The following is a 27,763-nucleotide window of genomic DNA, read 5'->3' as shown; positions in this document are numbered from 1 at the left end:
ATATATTTTGTCCTAAATCTGACAGCTATGGATATTTGAATTACTTGGATATGTTCATCATGTGGCATATTGTTAACAGAGTAAGAATGAATTTGGCATATCTGATTTTCAAGAATACGTGTAAAGCTTATGGGATTGGGAAATTACCCTATGCACATCTCTTAACTGCCTTGTTTAGAGAGTTGGATATAAATATCTCTAAGGAGAGTTCTAGGGCAGATTTAATTGTGCTTAGAGAAATTCATTATGACACTGATGAAAGAAAGAAACGTTTTGAAAAAGGTGGATCTTCGAATTCCCAAAATGAGATTATGAGTGAGCTTCAAGGGCTAAGAGCTTTCATTAATGAGAAATTCAGTACATCAAATCAGTCTATTGAACTTCTGAGAAAATTTGTGGATATTGTTGATTACAAAGTAAGTCATTTACTTACTCTAAATGAGGAGTTAAATAAACAGATTGCAGATCTTAAGCAGGCACAGGAAACTGGTTTCGCAACCTGCAGTTGTAGAACCTGTAGTTGAGCCAACTGCAGAACCTACAATTGAGTCTACACAAAAGAAGGAAGACTCTCTAAAGGATCAGCAGGAGAGTGCTCCACCTTAACCTTCTGCAGCTGAAGCATCTCAGGCTAAGAAGAGTAAGAAAAGACTTAAGTCTACAGTGTCCAATCCATATCAGACTCTGACTGCTGCCCTTCAAACCCCATCTGATGAGGATGAGCCACAGTGTAAGGGGGACAGCCCGTTATCCCTCGAGGATTGGCCAACCCAGCCAAGCCGTAGGCCTATGAGATGGTGTAAGGGCACGATTAATGAGAATGAGAAATTTGGCGGACACTTTTATAAATATGGAAAAGTCCAGGGGGGTGTGATGGCTGAGACATACTGATGTCTCCTCCTACCAGAGGTCACTATGTTCCTAATGCTCTTTAGGGGGGTGTGACTAGTTGGCCACTGGTGCGCACGGTCGGGCCCAGCTAGTCTCCGAATTTGGTGTCAAGATCTCCACCATCCCCGGGGTCACTGGCACAAGGGCGTGACTCTAAGTGAGCTCCCTACGTATTCATTGTACTAGGCGGCAGGCATCGGGCTCTCGAGAGATAGGAGCTCGATGTCTCCATGAAGAAGGAGCTTCATGGACACTACAAGGCTGAAAGGCTTATAGTGCGCGTCTCTCCTAGGCCCGAGGTTTCTATATAAGGCCGACGATGCTGCTCGGTATACGGGCCAATGATGCTACTCGATCTAGGGGAACAAATATTCTACATTGGCTTTGGGTTCAGCCATACAGTCGGATGTTGCTTATTACCTTGCTGTCGGACGATGCTTGTTGCTAGGCTTTCGGTGGATGCTTGAGGATGTACACGATGAAGGGCGACATCGTGCTACAAGGAATATCAATGCTCGATGATCGGGCTAGATACGTGGGAGACCCTCGATAAGGATATTGGAAATCCTCTTTAAGGGGGAAAGACCCTTGAATACGAGTAGGCTGGCCTAGATTGGGTGGAAGTTTAGGCACCGCACGGGACTACTGTCTGAGCTAGGAAGTGGCCCTGTGACACACAGGAGCATGAGCCTTTGGCTGACCAAGTTTCTCAGCCACCTGCTGCTAAACCCTCCAGGAAGAAGATAGTGCCTTCCAAAGCTATTCGAATGAGCAAAAGACCTAATGTTTAGAAAATGATCTGCATTTTTAGTTTACTAATATGTTTACTACTGTTGTTGAATGCTTTTTCAGTTTGCTACTGTCTATCTTACTAATTTTCAGTTTGTGCTTACTTGGTTCTTTTTGGATTAATATCTCCTATTTTCTTTTTGGCTGATGACAAAAAGGGGAAGAATGGATGTATGCTTTTTTGGTTTTGGAAAATTGGATGTGTGCTTATACTTTGAAAATGAAAGTATGTTTATGTTTTAAAAATGTGTATGCAAACTATTGTGGCTTATGTGTGCAAACTATTAAGTTTAACATTTTGCATATTGAAATTGTGAATAGCTTATGAACATGTTTTGTAGCATAAATTCAGGGGGAGTTTTATATAGCTGTTAATACTTTTTTTTTTTTTTTAACTTGTGTGCATACATTTAGGGGGAGTATTTTCCACATAGTAACATACTTGGATATACATAAACTTATGCACACTTTTTATTTATTCTTGATTGATGATTCAGTTGAGTTTTGTCATCATAAAAAAGAGAGAGATTGTTGACCCCGTGTAGCTCAAAATAAGCATTATTTTTTATGATAACAAAACTCAAATAGAATCTATCTAACTCAATTTTAAGTGATGTGTAGATTATTTCTCTTATTCATGAAGTATCTTTGAGGTTGCATCTAAGGAGGAAGAGCACTCAATGGCATCTCAAGACTAATCAAAGTTGAGAAAGAACAAGATTATGAAAGCTAAAACTCAAAGTAAATGTATGAAAGTCATAGAGTTAGAAATTGAGTCTTAGGACTTGTGTAAAAAGAATAGATGAAAGTTTTAGTCAAATGGATCTCAAAATTTATTTTTCTTTCAATTACTTTATAAAAATTTTCTCTCATCATGACCTTCGATATTGCTATTAGAATATATATTTTTCTTAAGGTCTAAATTAGATTTTTAAATATTACAATTTGAAACAGGCATCTGATAAATTAGTTTACTAACTTGTTTGCTAAAATATTAGTTTGCTAAAGTGTTTGCTAAAACATTAGTTTGCTAACTAGTTTACTACTGTCACCAAAATTTCATTAGTTTGCTAAATGATCAGAGTTGCTCAACTTCGTATAAAAAGACAAAATAATTGTTATTTTGCTTAGAACAGAGTATATAATGTTCCAAAAAGGTTTCAAACGTTTTAAAATAATTTGGGACTATAAATACACATTCTTTACTTCATTTTACACTCGATGAAAGCTTACAATTGCACTCCAATCTTGATTTTTCATTTATTGCTTTCATTCAAGAGCTTTAAAATGTTTGAGCTACCATTGGCAAATCAACTCATCTCTTCTTTATAGTTTGATTTGTATTGAGTGAGAGTGAGTGTTAAAACATTAAATTGCATTTAAAAGAGGTTGTACAAGCACCTATTAAAGCTTTAGAGTGTGAGTGCTTGAGATAGCACTTGTCAAGGGTTCAAGCTACCTTGGTAAAAGCTTGGTGTTGAAAAAGTTGTAAAGGACTTTTAGTCTCTTGCCTTTAAAAGAGCAAATAATAGAGATAAGACTCAAAGAGGGTTCTTTGAGAGAGTGGATATAGGCTAGTTAAGCTGAACCACTATAAAAATCATTGTGTTTGATTTCTGTAACCTTAATCTCTTTACTTTTATGAAATTTAATTTCTATACATGATATTGAATGTTGATTGAATAGATTGAGTTGATATACTTGAAGATATATTGAGTAGGTTGAGAAATTAATTGAATATTTTATGATGTATGTTATATAAAAAATTACTATAATATTGATTGAAGTTTGAATTGTAATTTAGGTACACATTATTGAAACACATATTACTTTCACTATATATAAAAGAGCACCTAGTTGAATAAAGCCACAATTTTTCATTAGGCTACAAGTAAGGGTCAAAAAATTATTTAAGTCAAATTCACCCCTCTTTTGGACTATTTTGAGACAACAATTTCTTCACTCAATTGCCATTTCAATATTTAAATTTGTTTTAAATTTTTTAAAAATTTTATTATAAATTATGTGAAGTATACTTAATAATATATTATTATTTAATTTTATATATTTTAATTAATAATTTATATTTAAAAAAATAATTCTTTAAAATATTTAATTATATTTATTTAAATATAATATATAAAAATTTATAAATATTATCATAAAAATATATTTTATATTTAATTATTTATTTACATAAACGGATTCCTATAACTATTATTTGTTATATAAAACTCAAAATTAACACAAAATTATTTTTTAAAACTAATTATATATTATCTAAACTCATCGATTTAATTTGATAAAATTAAATACCAAAAATAATTAATCAATTGTCATCTCTAAATAGATTTCTGATACAATAAATATATATAAATAATTTACTCATGACTAAAGTATTTTTAATAAATTAAAATTTTGAAAAATTTTAACCTTTCAATTCATTATGGGGTTTTATTATCTTACATTCTATTATATTAAATTCAATTAGATTAACAACTATACCTGAGGTTGAATTGATAATTGAATTTGCTCTTAATTTGTTTTCTTAAATTCAAGTTCTATAAATAACACTCATAAAATAGAATTCATTCATAAAAATAAATTCATTAATTAGACATCACGTGAGTATAAAAATAATCAAAATATTAAAAATTAATACATATATAAAAAAAAATATTTAACACATATTAAAATAATTAAAAAAAATGTCGATAAAAATAACTTAATTATGTCCAATACATAAAATTAAGTGCGCTAAAATATAAATATAATCAAAGGCAGATTTAGGCCTAACAAAGTGGCAACAATTGACCCACTGTTTTGTGAAAATTTTATTATTTAAAAGGAGAATTTTCATCTAAAAATTATTAGTGACTTTATTTAAAAATTAATTATAAAAAATAATATTTCATAAAATTTTAAAAAATATAATTATATAAAATTAACAAATATCATCAAATAGAAAAATTTTCTATATTTGTATAAAATTTAAGTGAATTGATTTCTGTAATTTTTATTTCTATAATTTTTTTAAACATTATTTCTATATTTTTTTTAACTAGAGAGAAAATATTGAAAAAGATTACCATAATAATAAACATTATGCACATATGTATTACAATGTTTATATATATTTTTAAATATATATATATATATATATATATATATATATATATATATATATATATATATATATTTTATTTTAGGTATATTTTATAATTATTTTATTTTAATTTATTTTATTTTTTCTGTTAAATAAAATTACATTAATTTATTTAAAAATAATTATGAGTAAAATAAAATATACTTTATAAAAAAATTTGTGATTGAAATTGTTATTATTTTATTACGTAATTGTTTGGTCAATCTTTTTTAAATAAACTCACCTGAACTCAATTGCATTTCAACATTTAAATTTGTTTTAAATTTTTAAAAAATTTATTATAAATTATGTAAAGTATACTTAATAATATATTATTATTTAATTTTATATATTTTAATTAATAATTTATATTTTAAAATTAATAATTCTTTAAAATATTTAATTATATTTATTTAAAATATAATATATAAAAATTTATAAATATTATTATTAAAATATATTTCATATTTAATTATTTATTTATATAAACAGATTCTTTTAACCAATATTCAATGTATAAAACTCAAAATCAACACAAAATTATTTTTTAGAATTAGTTATATATTATCTAAACATATCCCAAAAAGATTTCATTTGATGTAATTGAATATAAAAAATAATTAACCCATTATCATCTCTAAATAAATTCTTAATATTATAAATATATATATATATAATTTATTCATGAGTAAAGTACTTTTAGTAAATTAAAATTTTAAAAATTTTCAACCTTTCAATTCATTATGAGGTTTTATTATCTTATATTCTATTATATTAAATTCAATTAGATTAACAACTATACATGAGGTTGAATTGATAATTGAATTTGCTCTTATTTTGTCTTCTTAAATTCAAATTCTATAAATAACACTTATAAAATAGACCAACAACTACTTCATAAAAATAAACTCGTTGACATGTGTGAAAAGTTAATTTATATCTCAGTGAGTATAGAAATAATAAAATATATTAAAATTATTATAAATATTATAAAATATTATTTGACACATATTAAAATACAATGAGAGAATAACTATTAAAATAATTTAGTTTTGCTCAATGCAAAAAATTAAGTGCTCCGAAGTATAAATGTAATCAAAGGCAGATTTAGGGGTAAAAAATAATAATTCATATATATTTTTTTGAAAAATCATTATATAAAATTGCAAATTTATCAAATAAAAAAAATTTTCTGTATCTAGGTAAAATTTTAAATCAACTAAAATAAAAAAATATATATCTTCTTAATTATTTCAAGAAATACTTAATTATTTTATCTAATGTCAAATTTTCGCCCCTTTCTCATTCTCATATTTATGAGAATCTTATCTTTCTTTTCATCTCTTTTTTTTTTTTTAAATTTTATTCTATTATATTATATTTCATCCTTTATCAATTTGTTTCGTTGTTTTTTAATTTTTATTATTTAATGAATCTTTGATTATTAAGAATTTTTTTTTTACAATATTGATAATGAAACGATTATACAACACTTACAAAAAAATAAATTTTCTTTAAGAATAATTATAAATTACAATTATTGTAAGAATTTATTATTTTGTGAAATTATTTTTATTTAATTTTTACTTTATTCTTTTACTTAGATATCAAATTTTTGAATGAATTATTTTTTTCCTCTCTCATTAAATAGTATATTATATAATATTTTCTTTTATTTGAATTGAGTATAATATTTTTTTATTTGAATTGAGTAAAATAATTTTTCTTGATCTCACTTAAAATTTTCACACCGCTCCAAATATATAAATTAATAATAAAAAAATGAAAAGATTAAAAAGAAAGGCTTAAAATGACAAAAAAAATAATATAAAAAATTTATAATTTTAAATATTAATAAAGATTTTAATTTCAAACAAAATTGAATAAAAAAAATCGATATAGCTGCTCTCAATCAATTAGGAATTAAACTTAGTTATTGCAAAATACTTTTATTAAATTGAACCATTTACAAATATAACTTTGCACAATTTAAATTATAATTTAATAAAATATAATAATAGTAGTAATAATAATAATATACTTTTATTTAGAAAATATAGTTTTTTAATATCATAATAATAACATTATTTCTATATTGTTTTAACTAGAGAGTGTTTGCATACTAGAAAAAATATTGAAAAAAATTGCCATAATAATAAACATTATGCACGTATGCATTAAAAATGTTTATATATATATATATTAATATTATTTTAAATATATTTTATAATTATTTTATTTTAATTTATTATATTTTTCTGTTAATTATTTTATTTTAATTAGCTTCAATTAATTTATTTAAAAATAATTATCAGTAAAATAAATTTTACTTCATAAAAAAAAATTGTGATCGAAATTGCCATTATTTTATTATGTTAGCGTTTGGTCAATTTTTCTTTTTCTTTTTTTTTTTTTCTCTAAACTCTACGACGGTTCGACTCGACTTGGTTCTCATACTTTTCTTCATTTCCTGAGATTTTTCATTTAGATCTACAAGGATTCCAGCTCTCAATTCACTCCTTCTCCGCTGCCTGAAACAACCACCATTGTGACTCCGCGGCTGTCGTCGTCGACCGCTGCCTGACGCCTCTATTTCATTCACTGATTCGTAAGTGGACTGTCCTCTTACCATTTTTCAACTTGCATTAGATTAGATCTAGGGGTTTCTCGTGATTTGATCGAACTGGATCATGTTTGTGGAACGATACGCTTGAACTTATGCTAGGTTTTGTGAATTTATTGACGAATGTTGTGATCTAGTTCAATTTGAGTTCGCTTTTGCTCAGCTAAACTACATAAATATGTGATTGTTTTGATACGGTATTTGAGTTTCTCAGGAATTCTGAATCTTTATTATTATAGAGGAAACAGAAGACCTGAGTACAGATCTTATGGATCGGTTAACTGATCCTCCCGAGTGGCATCTAATCTCTGATTGTTATTCTTCTTATTTTTTTTTATTGTTTTGCATCAAGGAAGATGTGCGTGCTTTTGTTCATGATAAGGAACTGTTTTTAAAGTAACCGGAATCAAATCTCTTTTTCTCTGCGTATGGTTCAGAGCCTAGCCATGAGTGGCCACGATTCGAAGTACTTCTCGACCACCAAGAAGGGTGAAATTCCTGAACTCAAGGAAGAACTCAATTCTCAGTACAAGGTCTGTTTTCCTCTCGCTCTCTACTCAAATACAACTTATATTTCATTCGAAGGTGTACAGGATTGATAGCTTGTAGGGTTCTGATTATAAATCCATGTGAAGCTGCCTCATGAATAACTTGTTGTGCAGGATAAGAGAAAAGATGCTGTTAAGAAGGTGATTGCTGCAATGACTGTTGGGAAGGATGTGTCTTCGCTTTTCACTGATGTAGTGAATTGCATGCAAACGGAAAATTTGGAGCTTAAAAAGCTGGTTTATTTATATCTTATAAACTATGCTAAGAGCCAGCCTGATCTAGCAATACTTGCTGTAAATACATTTGTGAAGGTAAGAACTACAGCAAAACCTCTAATCGCATACAGATTTATATAGTCTTATTTCTAACATATATACCATGGCTTTGAAATTAGTTGACATTTCATTTTATCTATTTTATATCTTTCTGAATCAATCTTTTGGTATATATAGTTGTTATGGCTTTCATATTGATTGAAACTTTTTTTTTAATTATTTGATAGCTTTCTTAACCTTTATTTCAAAGATTTTCTTTATGGTTGAAAAAATACTGAATGGTTTGCAGAGAAAAATGTGGTTTCATGCATTAATTGCTTCTTGTTCCTATACGTTCTTTAAATGACATTTATGCTACCATGAACAAGATTTTATTTATGTTTTAAACTTCAATTTTCCAAATCAATTGTAGAGCCTCTTAAGGCATCCTGGTGCTGTTGATGGTTTCTTTATCATAACCTTTTGCATCTGGTACAAATTGTTAGTTCAATAAAGAATTGTTGTTCTGCAAAATTTTCTCATACGCTCGGTACTGTTTTCATCATGGCCGAGAAGAGCTTCCAAGTATAGGTATTCATGTCATCTGGATTGACTTTGTGTCTGCTATAAAGGACTCTAAGACTAAATTTAAAATTTTCTGCAAAAGGGAGTTGCCCTACTCTCTCTCTCTCTCTCTCTCTCTCTCTCTCTCTCTCTCTCTCTCTCCCTTTATGTTGTTTTCCGTCATGTGTTCAACAGTGGTATCACATGCTTCTGTCACCTTTAAAGAACTTACTTTTTATTTTCATTTATGCAGGATTCACAAGATCCAAATCCTCTGATTCGAGCTTTGGCTGTACGGACAATGGGTTGCATTCGTGTTGACAAAATTACAGAGTACTTATGCGATCCTCTTCAGAGGTGTCTAAAGGTTGGGTTCTAAGAATTGATATAAATTTTTGTTCATTCCCATCTGTTGGAATTTAGTATTCTAGTTTAGTAGGTTGCTATCGTTGGATAATGCAGCTTTTCTTACTTTGTGTCGATGGAAAAAAAAAAAAGAAGAATTTGATTCTCCTATCTGGTGCCTCCCGTGTACCTTCTCTTATCCAGCATTTTGCATGTGTTTTAACAGGATGATGATCCTTATGTTCGCAAGACAGCAGCCATTTGTGTGGCCAAACTTTTTGACATAAATGCTGAGTTAGTTGAAGATAGGGGTTTTCTGGAATCTCTCAAGGATTTGATATCTGACAATAATCCAATGGTTGTAGCAAATGCTGTGGCAGCCCTTGCAGAGATTCAAGAGAATAGTAGCAGACCCATCTTTGAGATCACTAGTCACACACTCTCCAAGCTGCTTACTGCTCTAAATGAGTGCACAGAGTACGTTAACTATATTATGAAGTCATGTAGCCAAACTTTTCTTGGTTGGATGTGTAGAGACCCATCATCTATGCGGAACTGATTTTTGATGCTTGTTGCTTTTGTATTTGAGCTTGCTGAATAAATATGGAGGAAGCTAAAGCAAGATATTCAGAATCTGGTCATATGTACATAATGGCTGTGTGTGAAGTGTGTATTATGTGCATGTTTTTGCTTTCTTCTCAGCCCCTATCTCCTTTTCCTCTCTTGTTGCATTTTTGTCTCAAAACTAATTGAATGCTTTTTGTTGGGTTGAACATCCTTGTACTACTGTGTACATTCTGTTCTTTGTCCCTCTTGACCTTGTGTTGTATTTTTATTTAGTGCTTAGTGTGCATACTTGTGTGTGTTAGTACCTTGTTATGAAGCATACATGACACAATTTCACTGGTAATTGAGTGATTCTATGCTTTGAATTATATTACCAGCCACGAGATTTTTTTTTTAAGCATTAACTCAATTTCCTTGAACCTCTTGCAATTTGTTGCTGCTTGATTTGGTTTATGTCTAATTTGTTCATGTTTTACCTTTTTCAGGTGGGGCCAAGTTTTTATATTGGATGCTCTTTCTAGATACAAGGCAGCTGATGCTCGTGAGGCTGAAAATATAGTGGAGCGAGTTACTCCAAGACTACAACATGCTAATTGTGCAGTTGTACTTTCAGCTGTTAAGGTGACCTGCATTCATTGTTTTGTTGCTGTTCTGCTGCATTACTTAGATGTTGTTAACTTTGATAGTATTCAACTTGTCTAAATTTAATCAGTTCTTTGTTTTCCTCGTTTTCACCTTTATAGATGATCCTCCAACAAATGGAACTTATCACCAGCACTGATGTTGTTCGAAATCTTTGCAAGAAGATGGCTCCTCCTCTTGTGACATTACTTTCTGCAGAACCTGAGATACAATATGTTGCATTGCGAAACATCAACCTAATTGTACAGAGACGGCCTACAATCCTTGCACATGAAATTAAGGTAAATGGACATAGTCCTGTCCACTGGATGAAATATATAAATTCAGATGTGTAAAATTCCCACTCATACTTCGCATTCGATCATGTTTTTATCAAGGAGATCCTGCTCCAAAAACTTTTTTTTCTATTTCCAGGTGTTTTTCTGCAAGTACAATGATCCAATTTATGTGAAGATGGAGAAACTAGAAATCATGATAAAACTGGCCTCAGACCGAAATATAGACCAAGTATGCTCTTTTTCCTTTTCCTCTCTTTTTGTGGGGATGACCTGGTGCATGCATAATTTGTCTTTTTCGTCCAAGGGTTAACTTTTAATTCAAGTCTTGATGACTTTCGCAGGTTCTGTTGGAGTTCAAAGAGTATGCGACAGAAGTAGATGTGGATTTTGTCAGAAAGGCTGTTCGCGCAATTGGCCGCTGTGCCATCAAGCTGGAGAGAGCAGCTGAACGCTGCATTAGTGTCCTGCTAGAGCTGATTAAAATTAAAGTAAATTATGTGGTTCAAGAGGCTATTATAGTTATCAAAGATATATTTAGAAGATACCCTAACACGTGAGTTATAGTTTAAGTGCTCCCAATAGTTATTATGTGAAAGTCTGATTTCCTTCTAAACTTAATTTTGTATATCCTCTTCCTTTTCAGTTATGAATCAATTATTGCAACACTTTGTGAGAGCTTAGATACTTTAGATGAGCCAGAAGCTAAGGTAATTGTGTTTTTCTTCATTTTTTTTTCTATTATAGATTATGATTCTAGCTTATATTTTATGCTTTCCTATCTTTTCTTCTCCTCTCTTAAGGCTTCTATGATCTGGATAATTGGGGAATATGCGGAAAGAATTGACAATGCTGATGAGCTCCTGGAAAGCTTCTTGGAAAGTTTCCCTGAAGAGCCTGCACAAGTTCAGCTGCAACTGTTGACTGCAACTGTCAAACTCTTTCTGAAAAAGCCAACTGAAGGCCCTCAGCAGATGATTCAGGTTTTTATTTTATACCTAAATGATCGTACTTTAGGAAGTTATGATCTGGTTTACTTCTTCCTCTACTTTGACCTTGTGGCTTCTTAGACTTTGAACCCCTCTAGTTGGTACATCATCCGAGATAATAGAACTTCATGATATTTGGGCTTATGGGCCAATATATGGTAAAGGCTTTCAGCTTTTTATGTGGGGATACTATGAATCATGGAAAAGCCTATCACTGGCGTTTCCAAGTGTCGGAAACGTTTCCATCCCAGAAACGGTGGGACACGGCCTTGAAACGTTTCGGGGCTGCGTCCTGAAAATCCAAAAAAATGGAAACGCGTTTCCCATTCAGAAACGCATTTCTCCAAAAAAAAAAGGAGGAGAAGAGGACCCAACTCTCTTTTACTGTTTCATTTCCCATCAGCAAGCAACCAGGCCAACAAAATTTACCAAATCAACAAACCAAATCTTTTTTTTTTCCCTTTTAATTACTCAATAATACAAAATGTAATAAAAAAGATCAAGGCAAAGCAAAAGCACAGGAATTGAAAGATGAATTAGAAGAAAGAAAACCCTAGATTAACTAGGCAAAAGTTCAAACAATGACTCACTTGGAAGAGAAGAGATTAGATTGAAAAGACAAATTAGAAATGGAGGTTGTGAGATCTGAAAAAGTTGAAAGGCAATTAAGGAGAAAGAGAGAGGGAGATTAGGGTTTGATAGAATGGAACCAAAAAAGATGATAAAAAGCTAATAATCGGTGGACAAGAAGAGTATTAGAGAGAGAGAGCGTGAGAATGAGAAGAACGGGAGACTGGCTTTTAACGTTTTGTCGCACATGGCCAGAAAACAAATGCTAGAAATGCTAGCTTTTAAGGAGAGAGAGAGAGAGAGAGAGAGAGAGAGAGAGAGAGGCTGGCTTTTAAATTGAAAATTTTTATTGTAATTTTTATCTTATTATTTGTACTCTTTACATTATTTTTTGAATTGATTTTAATTGAGATGTAAACTCAAATTTTAATATCTTTAATATACTACTTTTTTTAATAATTATACAGGAGGTGGGAGTTTAAAATAAATAATTATTTTTATAATTTTTAATAGATTATTGATTTTATATATATACCCCTATATTTTTTATATTTATGCGTTTTCCCCACGTTTCCGTTTCTTATATTTTTGAAAATGCTGTTTCCCCGTGTCCACGTTTCTGTTTCCGTGCTGCATAGTGGGAATCCATGTGACTTTGTAGAGGGTTTGGTTTGGCTACAACATTTTATTGGAAGAAATACTGTCATTTAATTGGAAAAAATTGTTTAATTTTGTAATTCTGTTCAAGGAGAAATTGTTTAATAAGAAAGAAAAGATGAAGGAGAAAATCTGGATTCTCGGTAGCCAAAGAAAGTTCTATGTCACGCCTTGATCTAGTCTGTTTACTTTGAGCTAGTTGTCTCTTGGAGCTAAAGGTTCAAATTCAGCTTTAGTAAAGAGCTGTAAACTAATAATTTGCCATTCTAAGTAACTCACAAATTTAAAGCAGATATGCACATATCATTTACAAAATCTTTTCTGCAGGCAACAATGCCAAACTTTTCTGAAGCAGACAAAAGCAAATTTTTCGTTCAAAAAGCAAGGACAGTGCAGAAGTTGCGATTTGCAGTTCTTGTCTCTTGTTTCATCAAATATTCAAACATAGATTGATGAAATTTTAGTGTTATGAAGTCTAAGTTGTGATGTTGCGATACTGTATTGTATTGTCTATAGAAATTTCTTTTTCAACCTGCAGGCAACTAACATGATGTTTCAGCTCTGTTGCAATGTCTTATTGTCTAGCATCACTTTTTTAGTACTTTGATAATTTTTCCTCATCATAAGTACAATTTTTTAATTACTCTTCTTGATTTAGCGGTTGGTGCTTTAGTTACATTTGTTGACTTGGCATCTTTAAGTCAATTCTCATTGTAGAGATATTTTATTTCACAGGTTGTTTTGAATAATGCAACTGTGGAAACAGACAATCCTGATTTACGTGATCGTGCATACATATATTGGCGACTGCTTTCTACTGATCCTGAGGTGTGTGGTTTTACTTTTGACATTCGTACTGTGTTACAATCCATTTTCACATGCAGTTCATGTGTAGTTGTTTGCTTAAGTCGTGCTGATCCTTATTTGTAATATCTTTTTTCTTCTGTTTTGGGGTTGAGGCCTTTAGGGGTAAGGGAATGGAGATGAAGATAATTGTAATAGCTTTTTATCAGAGCACTCGTGATTATGCTAAATGTTCACAAGTTCATCCAGTTGGCTGCATGTACCTTAATCTGCTTGCTTGGGCTAGCTTTAGTTTCCATGTTGTCAATCTTGCTATTTTCATCCCTCCAATGGAAGGACAACTTCTGGATGATTTTGAACCGCATACAGTATTTGGACCAAATGAAATCTGAATCCCTCTGAGATTCTGCAGTTGTTATTACATCTGGAACTTCAAACTTTATGAAATTCTGTGTGTAAACACATGTATGCTGTGTGCATATGGAACAACTAACATTTTTGTCCAGCATGTATGTCTGAGTTGTGAATTTTAATCTTTCAGGCTGCTAAGGATGTTGTGCTGGCTGAGAAGCCTGTTATCAGTGATGATTCTAACCAACTTGATCCATCTCTCCTTGATGAGCTTCTTGCCAACATTGCTACGTTGTCCTCTGTGTATCATAAGCCCCCAGAATCATTTGTAACCCGTGTGAAGACAACAGCACAAAGAACTGAAGATGATGACTATCCAGATGGGAGTGAAACAGGGTATTCGGAATCACCTGCTCATCCTGCAGATGGTGCTGCATCGCCTCCAACCAGTTCAAGTAATGTTCCATATGCTGGAGCAAAGCAACCTGCCCCTGCACCGGCTTCTCCTCAGCCTGCAGCTCCTGTGCCGGATTTACTTGGTGACTTGATAGGCCTGGATAATAGTGCTATTGTCCCTGTTGACCAGGTGTCTACTCCTGCCGGGTAAGTGTGCTGGAACACCTGTGGATTGTCTTATTGAAATCTGTGGGACAGGGGACATGCGACCATGGTTTTAAATCGCGGTCACAGTCGCAATCGCGGTCACGATCGCAGGTAACGGAAACGGGCCTGGAAAGGCCGTAACGTAACGGTAACGGTCTGGCGCTACGCAAATTTTTTTGAAAAATTTGCAAAGTTCATAAAATGAGTAGATATTGGTAGAAATAAATAAAATTAAGATATACAACTATATGCTAAGCATTTATATATCAAATAAATACGTTATCATCTATCATATTTGGAAGAACAAATTTAGAATACTCAATAGGGGGCTGCTCGCTGCTGTCTTTTTGTTTTCAAGTAAGAGAAAATGAGTTATGAAGGTGGAGACTAGATAATGGAGCATTATTTGAAAGTAAAAAAGTGAGTTTGGACTGAATTATTACTCTGAATTATTCTCTGTTATTTTGGACTGAAATTAGGTGGTTTTTGGACTGTTTTGGACTGATAAAATCATGTAATTACTGCCCCCCACCAGCTCACAAATTCTGTCACATTGGTAACGGTCGTTATCGTTATTTAACGGCCATTACCGTTATTTAAAGGCTGTTATTCTGCAAATCAAAATAGGCCCGTAAATAACGGCCTAACGGATAACAGCCTCCATTAAAACCTGTAAATAAGTAACGTAACGGCCATTATTTGATTCCATACGTGCGACACTTGTATGGAATCACTTGCGTGCATAATGTTTGCAAAGCCTATTGTAATTTTATCATGCATTCATGTAATAATGAACCCTGCATAATTTGCAGCCCTCAATTGGTTGCCTAAAAATGATACTTACCAGATCTTTTAACTTGTCGCAGTCCGCCTTTGCCAGTTATTCTACCAGCATCAGCTGGTCATGGTTTACAAATCAGTGCGCAGCTAATTCGAAGAGATGGTCAAATCTTTTATAGCTTATTGTTTGAGAACAACTCACAGATTCCTATTGATGGGTTCATGATTCAATTTAACAAGAATACATTTGGTCTTGCTGCTGCTGGACCCTTGCAGGTAGTTTTAACTTCCATTGTTTTGACCCAGTAGTTTTATACCTTTCTCTCATATTTAGTATGAATTGACATCTTATTGCGTGTTAGGTTCCACAATTGCAACCTGGGACATCAGCAGCAACTCTGCTGCCTATGGTATTGTTCCAGAACATGTCTACTGCTCCTCCAAACTCACTTTTGCAAGTTGCTGTGAAAAACAATCAACAGCCAGTACTGTACTTTAATGACAAAATTTCATTGCATGTATTCTTCACTGAGGATGGGAGGATGGAACGTGGAAGCTTCTTAGAGGTAAAAGGAGGAAAAAGCTTTATCTTCTTTTCTTGGAGCATCTTGTGTCCAAGTTGATAAAACACTGCATTTGTGATGATATTTTTGGTGCTATTAAAGTGCACATTTGGGGATGATTGTGAAGCCCATCAGTTGATGTGCTTCACCTTAGTGCGGGAAAGGTCTGCACCTTTGATTTTGAACTTCATGTGCACTAGATGGTGCACCTAATGTTTAAGTGCTAGATCTGTGATTATTTTTATTATTAGTTTTATGGTATTTTAAACGCAACCCAGTGTTCCATATGCTAGCTACTATGCTAACAGAACAGTCTCGAAGACTGTATGAGGGGGGAAAGAAAAGAAAAGAAAAGAAAAGGGGTGGGGAACATGATTTTGCATAGCTGCTGTGAGTACTAATTAGAAGTTTTTAAGACGATGAATCATCTCATGTAGGATTTGGATTTACACAATTGGTGCAATAATAGCTAATAGGTTAATAAATCACTGATGCATTTTTTAAAGCTTTCTTTCCTATTTTATGTTGTATAAAAGCATCCATCAATCTTGACTACAGGTTTGTGTGCTTTCCTGCTCATGATGTTTTTCCCTTTCTTGGGAATTTGGGCTTAAATAGACTCATAATTTGTTAGGCAAAGCAAATACTTGTTTGGGTTCGACTCTAGTATGGGTTAGGAACTTGAATTCAGAAAACTTTTATCATTTGTCTCCGAGTAAAAGAAATTCAGAGTTGGCCATGCAAATGAAGATATCATTTGATCAAAGCTGTTTGTTGTTGTGTTGAAACCTGATTTTGCATGATGTTGCCCCTACAGACATGGCGGTCCCTTCCTGATTCAAATGAGGTCTCAAAGGACTTTCCAGGCATTGTAGTGAACGGTGTAGAAGCTACTTTAGACCGTCTGGCTGCATCGAACATGTTCTTTATTGCAAAGAGGAAGCACGCCAACCAAGATGTGTTCTACTTCTCCACTAAAATTCCTCGTGGAATTCCCTTTCTGATTGAACTCACCACAGCTGTTGGAACTCCAGGGGTCAAGTGCGCAATCAAGACTCCAAACCCCGAAATGGCACCACTGTTCTTTGAAGCTGTCGAGACTCTCCTGACTAGTTATTAGTTAATCATGTTTCCTGTGGCATGCTTATTATTTTTGTTTTCCATATCTTATTTCGGCAATTTTTGGTGTGTAAAATCTGCTTTGGGTAGTGAGGTTTTGATTGATAATTCTGACCTTATTAGTTTTTTTACTTTTTTTTTTCCTCCTTTTTATGACATCTGTATTAATCTGAACCATAGATTCTTGTATGATTTTATTGTTACTAATTTTTTTTTTTTTTGGGGCAGTGACTGAAGCACTTGTATTCTATTGGCTTGTAAACTACTTTTTTTTTTTTAGTAGTTTTTAGCAATGATGGCAAGAATTCGCAATGATTTTTCTCATCATAGATTCAGTGGTTGGGGGACATTGTTATGCATTGAAATCCAGAGAGATGCTTTTTCTTAACCGCTTATTTTTGCCTTTTTGATCCTTTTTTTTCAATTAAAGAGAATTCATTGCTAAGCCAAATTTGACAAAATGGACAATACAAAGTTGGTCTGATACAGAGGATTACAGCTAAAAGAAACGTATTGTTACTATTATTTCAGAGGATCATCGAAGTTATAGATAACTCGGCCTTGAATTTGCCTTGCATTGGGTTCCTCTGCTAATAAAAAAAAAAAAAAGAAACTATTTCATGTCAGTATGGTAAAATGTTCATGATGCACGTAGTTGCATGAACTGAAAGCCAAAAAATTAGGTATGTGCATCACCTTGATATATTGATCCCACACATGGTCATTTGCGATGACCATCTTTCTTGTCTCATCCCATTCAAAGGTGTTCTTTTAACTGTTGCACACTGCTTCTTCCATGTTTTCAGACGGTTTCTAACATGAGTTTCAGTCAAGTCAAAACGAAACCTTTCATTCATAGCCAATACAGCTGCTATTTATGCTGCCGGTTTTAATTTTTGTTATCCATTTTATTTTTATGTCCCATTCTCACTTACTCCACAAGTATCTTACTAAGACAGTGTTCCATATCTTTTGTTCGCATCATGTTCTTCACTTTGTCCTTCACTGTGCCTGCTTGTATAGGAAAAGCATCAATAGTCCCCGAAGCTTCATCAAAATTGCCCAAAATGAGACATAACTGGTCATAGTTCTCAATGACTTCTGCACGAAAAAAAAAAAAAATTCCTAGCATCAGGATTCTGTGGACAGAATAAAAGACTACATGATAGTAATGTCTGTCAGAATTTGCATGATCTACACATGAACAAGAGAATAGAATTTGAGATGAGTAGATTTTCATTGGAGTAGTATATGGTCTCCGGAAGTCCCCCAAAGATTCGCAATTTTATTTGGCAAGCCAGTTCAAATTCCCTAGTTTCCAGAGTGAATCTTTTCCAGCGTAAGTGTTTGTCTTCCCCAATATGTCCTCTCTGCAATCAATTGGATGAAACTCTGGAACACCTTTTGTTCTTTTGCCATCATCCCAAAGCAACTTGGTTTGCCTCCCCACTTGGTTTCAGCCCAAGAGAAGAAGGCTTTGGCTCCTTTCAAGACTGGTGGAATGCTATTCACTCTATTTCTCAGAACAGCAATCAAAATTTTTTGAGAATGGCCGCTTTAATTTGCTGGTATATTTGGAAGGCCAGGAATACTTTTATTTTCAATCATCTCAGCCTAGACCCTCTGTTTACTGGTAGAAAGGCTAAGAATGATATTAAGGAAGTGCATAATCTAGGCCTTCCACAACAGCATTCTTTGCCCATTCCTTCTCCTTCTGAAAATCAAGTTTGCAGAAACTGGCTCCCTCAGCAGATTGGAAGTTTCAAAATTAGCACTGATGCTTCATATGATTGTGCATCCAGTTTAACAGGTATTGGAGTTATTGTCCGTAATGCAATAGGAAAGGTTTTGGATGGATGCTTCTCAACTTGTATCGGTGCATCTGCTCCAGCTCTCTGTCTTGCGCTCAAAGCAGCTCTTGTTTTTGCTATAAATCGAGGATACACTAGTGCAACAGTTGATTCTCTAATTCTTGCTGAGTGTTTCTCTTGCCCTCAAGCTTCTATTCCTTGGCAGATTGAGGCTATTGCTCAACATGTTCATTTAATTCTGCAAAACAATCCTTTTATTCAGTTGTCGTTTGCCCCAGGAAGTGCAAATGCCTGTGCAAATTGGATAGCAAAAAGTGCAAGATTAGGATCTATTTCTGTTGATTGGGTTTCGAATCCACCTATTCAGTTATCTGTACTTCTTGATAAGGATTGTTGTAATTCTATTTCTTGAGTAATATTAATCTCTTTGCTGAAAAAAAAGATTTTCGTTGAAGTTAGACCTGGAAATGCTGTGATGAATATAAATATTCATCTGGAATTATACTCCAATAAGAATGCTGGTAATCTAGTAGAATTCTAGCGAGTCTAAGATTAAGCAACATTGCCCCATTTTATCCCATCAATTTATGTCCTGTTATCTTTCCAAATCACCATCATCAATGATTCAGGAGACTTTTTTCACTCATCAGAATCAGTGTATTAGCCAGTGGTACCCAAAGATTACTGTAAATTCTGGCCAGCAGCAGCATGCAAAAACATGGTAATAGTATCACATATTTATATCATAAACATTCATAAACTGGATTAAGTAAAAAATAAGTCAGTAAAATGTCTGACTGAAGCAACTTTTATCAGCACAGCTTCTACATTCATTGGGAACTGAAGGACATTAAGAAGGTCTTCAAGGCCAATGTTTCACTAATAATCAGATCCAAATGTGCTACTTAAAACCTTTTTGCAGTCCAAATGCACTCTACTAAAACCTTCTTTACAGCCCAAAGACTGTCAGGGTGCCATTATAAAGCATATCTCAAGCCACCCTTTATAATAGAAAATAACATATATAATATAAATTGCTTCATAGATTTGGATTCTAATCCTTGTGGCTAATAAAGGGAAAAAAAATCTCCATACAAAATGTCAAAAACATGATAAAAGTCTAATCTTGACCTGATTCTGAGCCTCTTGCTTTGAAATGAGCCAACTAGTGGCCTTTTTCTTTCTTTTTTTTTTTTTAATTGATTGCTTGTTATTTAATTATCCTACCTAACCTTATATTAAAACCTAAAAAATTCAGAATCTAAGGTATAGAGAATTACTTTTCAATTATGATAAGTCTATATTTAGATCAACAATCTCAATTATGCTTTGGACCAAACCATCTTCCTCACTTGGAGACAATGCTCCACTCAACACCAACCAAGATATAATCAATTCTTTCACATTTCTCTTCACATATATTTGGAATTCATGTTTATTTATTACTCCTTTGTCTATTTTTTTTGTTATTTAGTTTTAAAAAATAAAAAATATTATTATTTTTTAAAATTTCATTATTGTCTCTATTAAACACTAATTATATAATTTTAAAAAACTCATCTTAACACCCTTTTTTTTTGATAATTAAGTGAGATAAAGGGTAATTTAATCAAATGAAAAAATATTTTGTTAAAATTTAAATAATTTAACTGCTTTCATAATCATTGTATACATGAAAAAGTGAACGAAATAGTAAAAGTCTATTTTTTATTTATTAAATGAACCGCAAGTGCAATAAATTATACAATGAAAATGTCTTCAATTTGATGATTTTATATAATTTGTTTTAAATTAGTTAAATATTATTCAACAAGTCAACTAATGAAAAGTTTAATGAAATCCTTCATAAATCTGTTCATTAAATATTAAAATTATATATTTAATAATAAATTATATTTTTTTTTCATAAACTTTAATTATCATAATCAATAATATTATAAAAACTAAACCCACATAAACTATGAATCTTAAATTTAAAAATCCTTATTCTTTTTTTTTATTATTATTTTTGAATTAATAAATTTTTCACTCTCATATTGATAAAGGGGGTGAGAAAATCAATTAAGCAATTTTTTTAATACATTTATTCAATAAATAATGAGAAAATAGAAATTGAGAAGGTACTCAATTAATGTTTAGGTACAAAGAGAGTGAATGTGATATGTGAACTGGAATGAGATGATGGCAGTTGGTTGAGAGGTCATACGAGCTATATCTCTGTCTCATGTGTCCTTTGCACCAAGGTCTCTCCTCCCACCTATTTTTTATTCGCGAGAAAAGAATTTATAAGAATTTTTAAGCAATTATATATGAATTTTATTTTTTAAAAATAATAAATATTTTAAATTAAAAAATTGATTTTTTTATTATAAATATAAAACTAATTAAAAAAATTAATTAATTTAAAATTTTACAAAATTCTACATGTAAATTGAATACATATTAACCTTATTATCTTCTTCCCTTAATTTAACATGGACCCAACTCTAAATTTTTTAGAGTTATTGAATTTTTCATGTGAAATGACATTTTTATCTTTATCTTATAAGTGAACGTGAACTTTAATTAAATTATTATTAAATTTATTTTCATATAAATTTAAATTTCTATTAGACGTACCATATTTTTTATATAATATTATAACCTTTTTAATGTAATATTCAAAATTAATAATAAAAAATTATTGCATTCATAGAAAAAAAAAAGAAGGCATTTACAAATGCAAAACCTTAAGCATCTATGGCTAAAGTAAATTTTGTTCAAAAGTATGTATAAACCTAAAAAAATAATTAAATAGAGTAAACATTCCACCCAATTAATATGATATTAAATAATTCATCTAATATCTATAACTAAATTTATCTTTAAGTAATAAGTTTGTTGTCATCCAATTGAATGTAATGCATAGAACCAATTAAATCATTTATAATTAATTAAATAAATATTATAATTATGATACTGTTATTTGATATATTAATAAACAAATTCAGTAGGTAATATATATATATATATATATATATATATATATATATATATATATATATATATATATATATATATATATATATATCCATTCACATCATTTGAAAATCAATTTTTGTTTAATAATAATAATAATAAATCTGATTTTTTAGACATAATTATGACATTATCCCTTTAAAACATGAGAATTTGAAAATAAATAATGTTTCTTTTTTAAGAAAAATAACTTATAAAATTAAATAATATAATTTAGACTTGATAAATCAAACTTTTACTTTACTTTATTTTATTTTATTTTATTTTTTTTATGATAATGTACATTGAAAGACTTGCCTGCCATCCCACCATCATTATATTTTTTTGTAAAATTAACAATTGATCCTTTGTATTTTAAATATATAACTTTCTAACGATCTATTTAGTTTAACTATTAGATAAAACTGATAATTGTTAACTGATAGTTGTTACTATTAATTGATAGTTGGTAATTGATAATAACTGATTTATGTTAAGTATTTGGTAAAATTATGCTTAGCTATTACTATTGATATATAAATTGACTAACAAGAACATATATCATATAATTTATTTTATTATTAAAATAAAAATAAAATTATAATTTATTATATTATAACATTTATTTTGTCATTAAATTAAATATATAATTTTTAATTTAATATATTATATCATTTATTATATTATTAAAATAAATATATAATTACCTATTTAATATATTATATCATTTATTTTATATTTGAAATAAATATATAGTCATTGATTTATTATATTATATTATTTATTTTATTATTAAAATAAAAAAGTAATTAAATTCTTTAAAAAATAATTAAATAACTTTAAAATTGTAATTATAAAATAATAAAGTAATTATTATTGTTGATAAAAAAATTAAAAAAAAATTATAATTAATTTTAAATTTTTAGATGTAGAAAATTAAAAAAAATTATAGTTTTAAAAATAGAATCGATATAAACTACAGCTGAAGATCATGTTAGTTATTCATCGCTATAATTTTTTTTTTAATTTATTAAATACTCTAATTTACCTATTTAATTATCTAGCATCTATTAGATACATCCAAAAGGTGAATTAAACGGCTCATAATTCAAAACTTTTAATCATTACACCTAAGTTCAAACTCTATTGTGCTTCTTCTCAAAATTTAACTTTTAAGTTCTCAAATTATAAAGCTAGTTTCAAAATAAAGAATTCAAATGATTTAATTATTTTTTAAAATTAAGGGATATTGCAAAGTTTTTTTTTTTGTCAATTTAAATTAAAAATAATATTTAAAAGGTAGCACAGAAGAAATTAATATTAGAAAACAAATTAAAACTCTATTTATTTCTCAGAAAAATAATTTATTTATGAAAAATAACTTTTAAATAAATATTAAAAAAATAATTTCTATTGTTTCATATGATATTAAAAATCAGTTAAAAAATTAAATTTATTGTCAAAAACTAAATAAAAAATCAAAGATACTAATTAATTACTAGTGCTGTGTTGAAAATCCGTTAAAAAAATTAAATTTATTATCAAAAACTATGTAAAAAGAAAAAAAAAATACTAATTAATTATTAGTCTTAGTGATCCAAAAGTTTATATGGGCCCATAAAAAAAAAAGGACAAATGATAGTAAAGTATTGGGTAAATAATTTTCTAATCATTTTTTAAAATTTGAATAGCATTTTTATTATTAAAAAATATTTTTTTTATCATATTTTTATTTTTAATTTTAAATGATAAAAAAATATAAATATATTTTATACTATATTTTTTCATGAAACAAATAAAATTTAAGAATATAAGTCTTAAAAGGTATTATAATAATTCAAAATATTATAATGATTGTAAAAATGTCAAAAATGAAAGAGAGTGCGTAATCGCAATATCAACGTCCATTTTAATGTTAATCATAAAATTATGAAACAATTCAAATATTTATTAATATAAATATTTGAATTCAAAATTGAAACGTTTCTAAAAACGTTAGGTTTTGCTCTAACTTCGATCCTATCGTTAATCACCATATTATTATTATTATTATAATATCTGAAGTATAATTGACGGTGCATCCATACAAAATAAGTGGGCCTGGGTCATCCATGGACCCCACTATGGAGCCCACTTCCTCGTGCATGCCGGAGGACTATGATTTTTACTCGTCCACGTGGCGTCAGCAAGTTTTGGCCGTGCCGCTCTGGCTGTACAATAAAAGGGCAATATAGTCATTCAGGCAAGGCCATTACCGTCAAAAAAAAAATCTTAAGATTTTCAAAAATCAAATATCATTTCCTCGGTCAAAGCAGACCAACATCCTAACCGTTCAAACATCCCCATCCAACGGCATCCAGCATACCAAAACAAAAAATGGAGGGAAATAACATTAGCCGTCAGATCCTAAAGCCTTGCCCTATCTGTTTGTTATATAACCGCACATTTTATACCCAAGATATATTCGCAAGCACACCACACAAGCACTATTATCACTTCTTCTTCTCCATCTTCTCACTTTTTCGAGCCTCACTCGGGCCCTATCACCAGAAACAACTCATTTCCACCGACTGTCGCCGGTTACTAGACGTCGACTGTAAGTTTCGCTTTCTCAGTTCTGATATATGTTTCTAGTTTGAATTCTGTTTGGATTCTTAGAAAACAGAGGAAACAGAGTAAAATAAGTGAAGCCTTTTGTTTTGAGCTTCTATTTACAATTTATTGAGTTATTTTTAATGTTTATTTACTTGAATTCTCTTTTACTTTCCTGCATTTTCCGGCAGCCAAATAGGCAAGATCTGTGACTGCTTGTTTGTATATGTTCTAATTGAAGCTTAGTTGAGTTATTCTTTCTAGGCAATTGTATCCTTCAGTTTCCTTTTCTTTCTATACATTCTGTGTTATATATTGCAGTTAGATGATTGTTCTTAAATTCATTGAGATGATTGTTCTTAAATTCATTGAATCCATTGAAATTCTCGGTTGACGTAATTATGTTTCTTCTTCCATCCCATTTAATTTTCCAAGTAATTATTTAAAATTTTCTCCGATCCGATTTGTTTTGTTCTCATTTATTGAACTGTTGCTGGAATTCGAACGGTTTAGATAGATGATTGGGGTCCTGAAATTATTTTCGATGTCGTTTGTTTACAGAGAAACAAAGAAAAATGAGAGAAATCCTTCACATTCAAGGTGGACAATGTGGTAACCAGATCGGATCCAAGTTCTGGGAGGTCGTTTGTGACGAGCATGGCATTGACCCTACGGGACGATACACTGGATCTTCTGATCTGCAGTTAGAGCGCGTCAATGTGTACTACAATGAGGCCTCATGCGGGCGATTTGTACCTCGTGCTGTGCTTATGGATCTTGAACCTGGTACCATGGACAGTGTGAGGACTGGTCCCTATGGTCAAATCTTCAGGCCTGATAACTTTGTGTTTGGGCAGTCTGGTGCTGGAAATAACTGGGCCAAGGGGCATTACACTGAGGGAGCAGAGCTGATTGATGCAGTTTTGGATGTTGTGCGGAAGGAGGCCGAGAACTGTGACTGTCTACAAGGTGTATATTCTTGCTTGGTTTGTGTCCTCAATCATTCTTTAATCCATTTGATAGATGTAGAATCTCCTTCTTGACTGCATTTAATTTCATTTATGATCTCCAATTCTAGCTTTTCAAATATGTCCTTCAATAAGCTCTATGAAGTTCTTTTAAAAAAGCACTGAACTCATGAAATTGAGATTTCTGGTTGTGTTTCCCCCTTCGAACAAATTGATTTTTTTCCATTTCTTACTAACTCTTTCTAGTAATTGAGCTTTGTTTGTCATTTGATTTATAATTTATTCCATTTTATTTGTCTTCTGTTTGTGTAGGTTTTCAAGTCTGCCACTCTCTGGGTGGTGGAACTGGTTCTGGAATGGGAACTCTCTTGATTTCTAAGATCAGAGAGGAATACCCTGACAGGATGATGCTCACTTTTTCCGTGTTCCCATCACCCAAGGTTTCAGATACTGTTGTTGAGCCATACAATGCCACCCTTTCTGTACATCAGTTAGTTGAGAATGCTGATGAGTGCATGGTGCTGGACAATGAGGCCTTGTATGACATCTGTTTCAGGACTCTCAAGTTAACTACTCCCAGCTGTAAGTGCATCTTAGCTCTATGTTCCATCAAATGTTGTATATTCTAGTTAAGTGTTTGCCAATTATGCAAATTTGAAGGAATGTTTATTTGATTAACAAACGATGACTTTGGTGAAATTTTTGGATAGGTTGCTTTTTTGGGTTAGATGATTTTATTGCCGGAACATATAAACATATTGGAAAAATAATTTATGCAGTTGGTCGTAACTAACTCAGGGTTCAGGCTTAGTTTGTTGAGCTTTATAAAAACTGTGAATCTGATCTAAGGGAAAAAATAATGTAGAACATAAAAATCTTTGTTTTGATTGTATTAGGGGTAGCTGTTCTCATATCCTTGGTTGCCTGGCTGCTTTCTCCATCACTTGTGAAGACATAGGTTACTGTTGCATATAGTATTTGTATTTAATAGTTGCTTCTTTCATTTAATGTTTGCTTTGACTGTTCATTATTGACAACTGTTTGTTAGTTGTGAGTAGAAGAAAAGATTTAGGTCTGGTAGTCAGTGAAGTTTGCTTATTTGTTCAAAGACAACCCTTGTTTAATTTTCTAGACAACTGGCTTTGAAGAACAATGGATTTGCATCTCATCTTTATGAATTGTGGTCTTTTTTTTTTTTTTTTTGTGTAGACATTGTTATGCTTTTGTTCTATAGTATTTTATATGCTTTTTACTGTTGGAGGGATGCTTATATGCAAATGTTCCCATGTTTTCTTCATTGACATTTTCATGTTTTCTGTTTCGTATTAAGATTGAAGCTCTTAATTTGTTGTTTGTTGTTTTGTGACAGTTGGAGATCTGAACCATCTGATCTCTGCAACTATGAGTGGGGTCACCTGTTGCCTTAGGTTTCCTGGTCAGCTTAACTCTGACCTCAGGAAACTTGCAGTGAATCTCATCCCCTTCCCCCGTCTACACTTCTTTATGGTTGGATTTGCTCCTCTGACATCACGTGGTTCCCAGCAGTACCGAGCACTAACCGTCCCAGAACTTACTCAGCAAATGTGGGATGCCAAGAATATGATGTGTGCTGCAGACCCACGCCATGGGCGCTACTTGACTGCTTCAGCCATGTTCAGGGGTAAGATGAGCACAAAAGAAGTGGATGAACAGATGATCAATGTCCAAAACAAGAATTCCTCTTACTTTGTTGAGTGGATCCCCAACAATGTCAAGTCTAGCGTTTGTGATATTCCTCCTAGGGGACTTTCTTTGGCATCAACCTTCATTGGTAACTCAACCTCAATACAGGAAATGTTCAGGCGTGTGAGTGAGCAATTCACAGCCATGTTCAGGAGAAAGGCTTTCTTGCACTGGTACACTGGGGAAGGCATGGATGAAATGGAGTTCACTGAGGCTGAGAGTAACATGAATGATCTTGTGTCTGAATATCAACAATACCAGGATGCCACAGCTGAAGAGGAGCTTGACTATGATGAAGAAGAGGAAGGGGTTGCTGATATTTAATGAACTGGGAGATGCCTTTACCATGTCTTTTACAGCATATGATGTCTAAACATATGTTCTGCTTTTTGTGTGAATCGTTTCAATGTTGAAGAGAGTTGTAAAAGTGACTATATTTAGTCACATGGGTGCTTGTTTCTAGTTGTCAAATATTAGTGATGTGGGAGATGAGAAAGATGTTTTGTACTGTTTACTTATGGTTTCTATTCTGGCTTTGCCCTCCTTTTTCATATTCCTGTGAAGATAATGAAGTTTTTGGAGTCTTTTAAGCC

The 27,763-nt window shown here is 31.6% G+C and overlaps 2 protein-coding genes across 2 annotated transcripts; both read left to right on the top strand.

Annotated features, from left to right (window-relative positions):
• Positions 1-7,233: 7,233 nt before the first annotated feature.
• Positions 7,234-17,468, top strand: LOC110643665 (beta-adaptin-like protein B). Its single transcript, XM_021796122.2, has 16 exons — positions 7,234-7,433; positions 7,886-7,981; positions 8,111-8,308; positions 9,069-9,182; positions 9,387-9,637; positions 10,213-10,348; positions 10,471-10,650; positions 10,784-10,876; positions 10,989-11,200; positions 11,291-11,354; positions 11,448-11,627; positions 13,596-13,688; positions 14,206-14,618; positions 15,485-15,674; positions 15,761-15,964; positions 16,779-17,468. The coding sequence occupies exons 2-16, from the start codon at positions 7,895-7,897 to the stop codon at positions 17,079-17,081; spliced, it is 2,718 nt and encodes a 905-aa protein (XP_021651814.2). The 5' UTR covers positions 7,234-7,433; positions 7,886-7,894; the 3' UTR covers positions 17,082-17,468.
• A 6,862-nt stretch (positions 17,469-24,330) lies between these two features.
• On the top strand, positions 24,331-27,763 carry LOC110643668 (tubulin beta-1 chain). Its single transcript, XM_021796125.2, has 4 exons — positions 24,331-24,484; positions 25,042-25,449; positions 25,761-26,030; positions 26,818-27,763. Exons 2-4 carry the CDS (start codon positions 25,056-25,058, stop codon positions 27,492-27,494), a joined length of 1,341 nt encoding a protein of 446 aa, XP_021651817.1. The 5' UTR covers positions 24,331-24,484; positions 25,042-25,055; the 3' UTR covers positions 27,495-27,763.

This window comes from Hevea brasiliensis, chromosome 16, assembly GCF_030052815.1.
Source record: "Hevea brasiliensis isolate MT/VB/25A 57/8 chromosome 16, ASM3005281v1, whole genome shotgun sequence".
Classification (NCBI taxonomy): domain Eukaryota; kingdom Viridiplantae; phylum Streptophyta; class Magnoliopsida; order Malpighiales; family Euphorbiaceae; genus Hevea; species Hevea brasiliensis.
The sequence above is the reverse complement of the archived record's forward strand: the minus strand, read 5'-3'. Positions and strand labels throughout refer to the sequence as shown.

Excerpts from the sequence above, each read along its gene's own strand:
- LOC110643665 (XM_021796122.2), top strand. The coding sequence starts at position 7,895 with ATGAGTGGCCACGATTCGAAGTACTTCTCGACCACCAAGAAGGGTGAA. Across the intron at positions 14,619-15,484 it reads CAGGTGTCTACTCCTGCCGG|TCCGCCTTTGCCAGTTATTC; the intron begins GTAAGTGTGCTG and ends AACTTGTCGCAG. Across the intron at positions 15,675-15,760 it reads CTGCTGCTGGACCCTTGCAG|GTTCCACAATTGCAACCTGG; the intron begins GTAGTTTTAACT and ends ATTGCGTGTTAG.
- LOC110643668 (XM_021796125.2), top strand. The coding sequence starts at position 25,056 with ATGAGAGAAATCCTTCACATTCAAGGTGGACAATGTGGTAACCAGATC. Across the intron at positions 25,450-25,760 it reads GAACTGTGACTGTCTACAAG|GTTTTCAAGTCTGCCACTCT; the intron begins GTGTATATTCTT and ends CTGTTTGTGTAG. Across the intron at positions 26,031-26,817 it reads CAAGTTAACTACTCCCAGCT|TTGGAGATCTGAACCATCTG; the intron begins GTAAGTGCATCT and ends GTTTTGTGACAG.